Source organism: Eimeria maxima, genomic scaffold (assembly GCF_000499605.1).
Source record: "Eimeria maxima Weybridge genomic scaffold, Emw_scaff774, whole genome shotgun sequence".
Taxonomy (NCBI): Eukaryota; Apicomplexa; class Conoidasida; order Eucoccidiorida; family Eimeriidae; genus Eimeria; species Eimeria maxima.
In genome coordinates, this window is record NW_013566755.1 from 1 (window position 1) to 7,500 (window position 7,500).

General features: G+C 44.2%; 3 protein-coding genes across 3 annotated transcripts in view; all 3 read right to left on the reverse strand.

The window, feature by feature from the left end:
• Positions 1 to 101: 101 nt before the first annotated feature.
• Positions 102 to 1,961, reverse strand: EMWEY_00042820 (hypothetical protein; the record flags this gene model as incomplete). Its single annotated transcript, XM_013482791.1, has 4 exons — positions 102 to 484; positions 1,299 to 1,342; positions 1,577 to 1,678; positions 1,890 to 1,961. Coding segments are annotated over 4 exons (601 nt in total), but the record flags the coding sequence as incomplete, so codon positions are not given.
• Positions 1,962 to 2,613: 652 nt separating this feature from the next.
• EMWEY_00042830 (hypothetical protein, conserved) lies at positions 2,614 to 3,871 on the reverse strand (the record flags this gene model as incomplete). Its single annotated transcript, XM_013482792.1, has 3 exons — positions 2,614 to 2,616; positions 2,878 to 3,602; positions 3,829 to 3,871. The coding sequence occupies 3 exons, from the start codon at positions 3,869 to 3,871 to the stop codon at positions 2,614 to 2,616; spliced, it is 771 nt and encodes a 256-aa protein (XP_013338246.1).
• Positions 3,872 to 6,221: 2,350 nt separating this feature from the next.
• The window catches only part of EMWEY_00042840 (hypothetical protein, conserved), a gene marked incomplete at both ends in the record, with an annotated part of 2,866 nt that continues 1,587 nt past the window's right edge, over positions 6,222 to 7,500 (reverse strand). Inside the window, 4 exons of the mRNA XM_013482793.1 lie at positions 6,222 to 6,314; positions 6,486 to 6,578; positions 6,799 to 7,282; positions 7,416 to 7,500. The exon at positions 7,416 to 7,500 is cut by the window's right edge and continues 10 nt beyond it. Coding sequence (XP_013338247.1) covers positions 6,222 to 6,314; positions 6,486 to 6,578; positions 6,799 to 7,282; positions 7,416 to 7,500 — 755 coding nt within the window. The remainder of the gene's footprint in view (positions 6,315 to 6,485; positions 6,579 to 6,798; positions 7,283 to 7,415) is intronic.

A 7,500-nucleotide genomic window follows, 5' to 3' on the forward strand; every position in this document is an offset into this window, starting at 1 on the left:
AATATATATATATATACATGTATAAATATATTGTTCTTAGCAAGTGTTATTGGAGTGTATGTGCTGTGGCATAAGTAAGCACACGTGTGTAGAGAAATTACCTGCTGCTGCTTCTGTTGCTGCTTCTGTTGCTGCTTCTGTTGCTGCTTCTGTTGCTGCTTCTGTTGCTTCTGTTGTTGCTGCTGCTGCTGTTTCTGCTGCATCGCTGCTCGTAGATGCAGCTGTTGCTGTTGTTGCTGCAGATGCTGCTGCTGTTGCTGCATCATCTGTTGCTGTTGCTGCATCCTTTTCTTCTGCTGTAGTTGCATCTGCAGCTGTATCAGGAGCAGGAGCAGGAGCAGCAGCAGCGGGAGTCTGTGCATGCGGATTCATAGCTGCTGCTGATAGAGGCAAAGAAGAGCAGCAAATAGATCTGCATGCATCATCTAAATCTTTTGTTGTTGGAGAAACACAAAAATCTAAAGGAAGAATACGTGATACATGTCTGCAACACATACACCCTAAACCCTAAACCCTAAACCCTAAATATATTATACCTTCTCTATATTTATTATTATTATTATTAATTATTCTTATTATTAATTATTATTATTATTATTATTTTCTTTTTTTCTTTACCTGCAAGAATATATGCCTGGTGTCTCTACAGCTTTCTTTAATAGACCATGACAAATAACAGAAGGAATATCTTCTTCTCTTGTAAAACGAATAAACACTACTCCCTGCATGCATGCAATAATAACAAATATACTAATGCATGCATGCATGCATGCATGCATGCATGCATGCATGCATACATACATCTATGCATGCGTGTATGTGTTGGTGCATACATCCATGCATGCATGCATTTTCTGTAGTAGTAGTAGCCATAGGGGAAATAAATATAAAAAAAAGAAGAACAGAAAGAAAAACCAGGGAAAAAAAGGGAAGAATATAAATAATCCATACAATATATACAATAAATATATGATATAAACAAAATATAAATAAAAAAAAAAATAATAAATAAATAATAATAAATAATATATATATTATATATATAAATAAATATTCTTACAGGTAATAATTGATTGTGAACTTGAAATCTTTTTTTATGTTCAGAAAGACTTTTTAATTCTTCATTTATTCCCTCAGCAATATCCGCAGCAGAAGGAAAAAAACAAGAATTATTCTTCTCCTTTCTGTATACATATATATAATAATAATAAATAATAATAAATAATAATAAATAATAAATAATGAACTCTAATTCCTTATAATACAAATAAAAAAAACATAAAAAATAACTTTCTTACCCCTCAGAGTTTGTTCCTGATGATGGGCTGAACTCCTCCAAGTACTGCAAATCATAAACAAACAATACGAATAAATGCATGCGTTATTCATGTATCTTTTAGTTGTTTTCTTTCCTTTAATGCAGCATTATACTTTATTACATAATTATATTCCTTATAAACAGATAGGCAGGGGAGGAGGGAAGGGGGAAGGTTTAAAAGAACATCTTCCTCATGCACGACGATAAAGGGAGAAAAAAGGTAATTTGGTAGCTATACAACAAATAGTTTTGCCTTACGCGGTCTAAAATATTAATAAACTCGTTGCATGCATCAAGAGGATTACGGTTACAAGTCAATATGACGCCTTTGCAGCCTCTTCCTACATCAAGTTTTCGCCTCTGATGGACAAACAAAAAGGGGTATTTTAGAGTAATTTATGAATAAAAAAGACGATCTTTATGAAAAATAAATACATAATGTTTTATTCAATGTATTCATTCAAAAGAAATTCGCAAAAAATTCAAATTTAATGAAATATTAGCCGCTTTCCTCTTTTCTTGAATCAACAGCACCATTGGGGTGTATAGGCAGCTCATTTCATCCGCTTACTTTGGACATTATTCCTGATCCACGAGGACCACTTTTTCCTCTTTTTCCTCCTCTTTTCTGTTCTCCTTCCATTTTATTAAGTCTTATTCTTTTTCACGAATCCTTCAACAGCTATAATATAATAAAGGGGACCCAATATCGACCCCTAAGCAGCACAAATGGTGCCTAGTCAGCTAATGATCTTCAAATATTCAAAGAAGAAATACTCAATTAAAATAAAAATTCAAAGAAAAAGGAAAAAAAGAGAAAAAATTCTTCTTTGATGATGAATCAATGCATGCATGCAAAAGGAAGAAGGAGGCGCTGACGACTTCTATGGATTATCAGGCAACCGGCAGTAAGATAGTAAGTATAATATTTCTTTTTTAATTATATTTTTATTATAATATAATAATTAAATATAATTTTAATATATTAAAACAGATCAGCAAAAGGAAAGAAAGCCCTAAATCCCCGCGTAACAGCAGCGGCAACAATCGCCGATTGTATTCATTAGTTGAAACTTTTCGCGTTTTGTTTCTTCTTAGTTACACTTAGGTCTTTATAGATAAATATAATTAATTGTTTAATAGGAAAACAAATAAATACCTCTTTTATTATGCATCTCCTTGTTAAGACAGGCTATCTTCTGCTGCCTGCCCCGCATGCAGCAGCAGGCAGTGTGTACTACGAGCAACTAAGGGGAAAGAGTTAAGCAAATATTTGTATAAGATGATGTTACCCATCACTGTAAACCCTAAACCCTAAACCCTAAACCCTAATAAGCCCTAAACCCTCAAAAAAAATATGATTAGCCCTTTTAGGGTCTAAACCTAGAGTTAGGCAGACGCAACTCTCTTCGTACAAGAGCAGCATAATAAATTATTACTTTTCTTTGCTGCAGTGGGCCCCCCACCATCGTGCTTAAACGAACCCTGGGGGCCCCCCAAGCCAATCCCTGGGGCCCCTTCTTCTGTTTCCCTTCACTGGGGCCTCCAAGAATCCTCACATGCGCCCCACTAGCAAGCCGCAGCTGCAGCGGAGCAGCAACACCAGCACCAGCAGCAGCTGCTGCAGCAGGGTCCGCTTCTTGGGGGCCCCCCTCTATTTCCTCCTCAAAGGCTACAGTATAGGGTACAACTTTTCCTTGAAGCCAGCCGTCGTCTTCTCGCAGCTCTACAAATCTATAATCAGACCCTTGGGGGGCCCCCGACGGGCTCCCCCAGGGGGCCCAGGGGGCCCCACTGGGGGGCCCCACATCTATGAATTCAAATAAACGCTCAGAAGGGGAATTTTCTATCTGGGGCCCCATGGCGCTGAGACGGAGGAGTCTTATTGCTTCTATTAGCTGACGACGGATCTGCTGCTGCTGCTGCTCTTGCTGCTCTTGCTGCTGCTCATGCTGCTGCTGCTGCTGCTGCTGCTGCTGCTGTACCTCAAAGAAGAAATACACGCGGGCCCCAGGGGCACACTTTGGGTGTAGCCGGGCGAGCAGCTCTGGATTAAGGAGGGGGTGAGGTGGTTGGCTCTTCTTTTTCTTGTACCTTTTGCTGCTGTTTCTGCTGCTGCTGCTGCTGTTGCTGCTGCTGCTGCTGTTGCTGCTGCTGCTGGTTGTGGGGGGGAGAGTCATATATATCCATGTCTCTGCTAATAAATTTTCCTCATGAAAGAAAGGAGGGACAAGAGAAGGATGCAGCAGCAGCAAACGCAAAGAAGGAAATGCCTCCGGGCTATCTGCACAGAAGCCAAACTGCCTGCAGCAGCAACAGCAGCAGCAACAGCAGCAGCAGCAGCAGCAACAGCAGCAAACGATGATAGTTTAAGCATAAGGTACAGGGCCATTAGCTGCTGCAACAAAAAGCCTCCAACCAAGTTGCAGCAGCAAATACAGAAGCAGCAGAAAAAACAGCAGCAGCAACAGCAGCAGCAGCAGCAACAGCAGCAGCAGCAGCACCCTTACCTTGCTGCTTTAGAGAAGACTGCATGCAATACATGAGGGTCATGAGTAGCCCCTACATAATTAAAGTTCGGATGCTGCTGCTGCTGCTGCAGCAAGAAGGAGGGGCCCCCTCTTGTCCCTGACCCTAGTAGCCATAGACAAAGAGGGTTTGCTGCTGCAGCAAAGTCAAGCCATTGGGGGGCCCCAGGAGGAGGTACCCTCTTCTTTATAGGCCTACAATACAGCAACACATACTCCTGCTGCTGCTGCTGTTGCTGCTGCTTGTGCTGCTGCTGCTGCTCCTGTTGCTGCCTGCCTGTAGTTGTGGTGTTAGTGCTGCTGCTTGTGGTACTACAGATACCGCTATTATAGGTCTGCTGCTACAGCTACCGCACCCACTACTACTCATGTTGCTGCTGCTGCTACTGCTGCTGCTGCTGTTGCTGCTGCTGCTGCTGCTGCTGCTGCTGCCTTACCTTCTGGAGCTGAAGACGATACCCGGAGGGTTCCAAATATGCCATAGAGAGCCAGAGGAGAGTTGTTTTGCTGCTTCTTGCTGCTGCTGCTGCAGCAACTGCAGCAGCTCATCCTTCCTTCTCGCTCCTATAGAAAAGAAACGGCAAGGGTTCAGCAGTGAGGCCGTTGGGGGCCCTCCTAGAGGTCTAAGGGGGCCCCCAAGGCTCTTTGGCCTCGTATTAGGACCCCACAGGGCTTCCTCATACCCTAGGGCCCATTCTTTATTTAAGCGGCAGGAGCGAAGGGGGCCCCCCATGGAAGGGGGCCCCACAGGGCACCTCAAAGGGCCTCTTGGGGGGCCCCTCGGTAAGGCTTCACCTGCAGCAGAGAGCAGACGGCTGCCCCATTGCCTGTGTGCACGCATACTGCAGCAAGAAGGGGGGCCCCCATGGGGCCCCTAAGCGGCACCAACAAGAAAAAGATATAAAAGAATAACCCTTATAATGTTATTTGCTAAAGAAGGAGGCCCCAAGACACCCTACCCGTGTGCATTGACTCAAGAGGCTAGGGTTTAGGGTTTAGGGTTTAGCGTTTAGCGTTTAGAAGCTAGGGTTTACACAGCAGGGAATAAACAACTAAAAGAATATTCTTACTATAGAACAATAGAGAGGCAACAAAGAGGTAAAAACTCCAAGACAATGGGGCCCCCCCTGGACTAGCCGAAGACCTCTTGTAGGGGGCCCCCTGGGGGCCCCTGGGGGCCCCATCAGGGGCCTCTCTCCTGGTAGAATATATAAATAAATAAGAAAGGGTATTTTAGCATAAATAATAAAAACAAGTATATATTCCTTCTTTTTTATTTATTTATATTTATAGATATAAGTAAAGAAAGAGAAGAAAGGAGGTGTGCATGCATGTGTATATGTATATATGTATATATACACATACAAATATATAAAAAATAATAAATATACACATATATATGTATATGTATTTATATATAAAAATATATAAATATATAAATATATAAATATATTAATATATTAATATATTAATATATATATACATATATATGCATATATGTATATGAGTGTATATATATATGTATATGTATATATACTCCTATATTATATAAACTGTCCCCCTATACAGGGAGACAGTTTCTTAACAGCAGCAGCAGCAGTAGCAGCAGCAGCAGGAACCGCAGCAGCAGGAACAGCAGCAGCAGTTAGCGTCACGTTATGCTGTTGCATGTCTCCTTGTGTATATAAAGTGTCTCCTTTTCTTATTATTTACGCATATATAATTACTATAGAGAAGGAGAAAGAGGAATAAGTTATTGGGGGGGCCCCCTTGAGGTATATACAGATAATAAGGGGCCCCCTAAAGGACCATTGGCCTATGGGGGGTCCCCCTATATATAACAGGAAAAGAAAAAGAAAAAAGAGGGAAGGAAATATAATCCCCTTGGGATCGTCTCCGTGGGGATCGTCTCCTTGGGGATCGTCTCCTTGGGGATCGTCTCCTTGGGGATCGTCTCCCTGGGGATCGTTTCCCTGGGGATCGCCTCCAAGGAAGAGGAAGGAGTAAAACTGCCATTACAACAATAGCACCTGCTGCTCGCTGCTGCTGCAGCAGCAGCAGCAGCAGCAGCAAGGAACTGCACCAACTCAAAGTGGCATCCATCTACTGGGCCTCGGGGGGCCCCTCAAAGGGTGTTTATGCGGGGCCCCTTAACGGGTCCTGCTGAGGGGGGCCCCCCTTAAGGGGCCTCCCCTTGGGGGGCCCCTAAAAGAGACGACTATATTGTACACTTGCACTGCGTCTAACCAATAAGAGGAGACCCAGGGGGCCCCCTTGTATGCTGTATCTATAACAGGTTAGAGGGGGGCCCCCACAGCCTGGTTAGGGGTCCCCAAAGTTATGTGGGGGCCCCCAGGGGGGCCCCCCATAAGGGTTTAGTTAGGGGCCCCTGCAGCCTCCGCCTCTGCATCAAGGAGGGCCTTCCCCATAAAATCTACTTCTTGCTTTATTAGATCCTCTCCTAACATCTGCATGCACAAACCCTAAACCCTAAACCCTAAACCCTCGCGTCAAGAATCCTAAGGCGAAAGCCTCAACGCGAAAACCCTAAACCCCAGACACTGACCCCCATTATAAACCAAACCCTAAACCCTAAACCCTAAACCCTAAACCCTAAACCCTAAACCCTAAACCCTTACCAGTGCAAGAGAGATACAATCTGCCTTAACACCATTAACTTCTTTTTTTAGATGATTAAGACTTTCCTCTAAGTTGTCTATTCGTTGCATATCCTGCAGCAACAAACAACAAAAAAAAACAGAATATATATATACAACAAGAAGGGGCCCCCCTGTTCATTTAGGGGGCCCCCATGGGGACCCACGGGCCCCTATTCGCGTTGCTGTATATATATAAGAGGTAGGGAGGGCCCTGAGGGTATTCAGACATGAGGGCCCCAAGTACAAAAAAAATTAGGGTTTAGGGTTTAGGGTTTAGGGTTTGGGTGTGTACCTCATCCATAAGAAGAGTGACGAGTTCTTCAAATCTTTGATCCTCCGCATTTTTCTTCCTCTTAGATTCATCGGGGATCGTCTCCTTGGGGATCGTCTCCTTGGGGATCGTCTCCTTGGGGATCGTTCCCTCTGGGATCGTCTCCTTGGGGGTCGTTCCCTCTGGGATCGTCTCCTTGGGGATCGTCTCCTTGGATACCTCTGTGGGGATCGTCTCCTTAGGGATCGTTCCCTCTGGGATCGTCTCCTTGGGGGCCTCTGTGGGGATCGTCTCCTTGGGGATCGTCTCCGTTGAGGTTTCTGTGGGGATCGTTCCCTCTGGGATCGTCTCCTTGGGGATCGTGCCCTCTGGGATCGTCTCCTTGAGGATCGTCTCCTTGGGGATCGTCTCCCTGGGGATCGTCTCCCTGGGGATCGTCTCCTTGGGGATCGTCTCCTCTACTTGTGGTAGTAATAGATCCTGTAACTTCTGCAACTCCATCAGCCTACGCATACACACCAACTCATAACAAAGATAGCTAGCTAGCTAGCTAGCTAGCTAGCTTTATGGCTAGCTAGCTAGCTACCCAGTAAGCTAGCTAAACCCTAAACCCTAAACCCTAAACCCTAAACCCTTACCATACGGAGAGGAGGCCAAACCACCTAAATCGCTCCTGCAGTTGCCCTACGTAGCCATCTAGCTTCTGCTGCAACTCCTTGGATA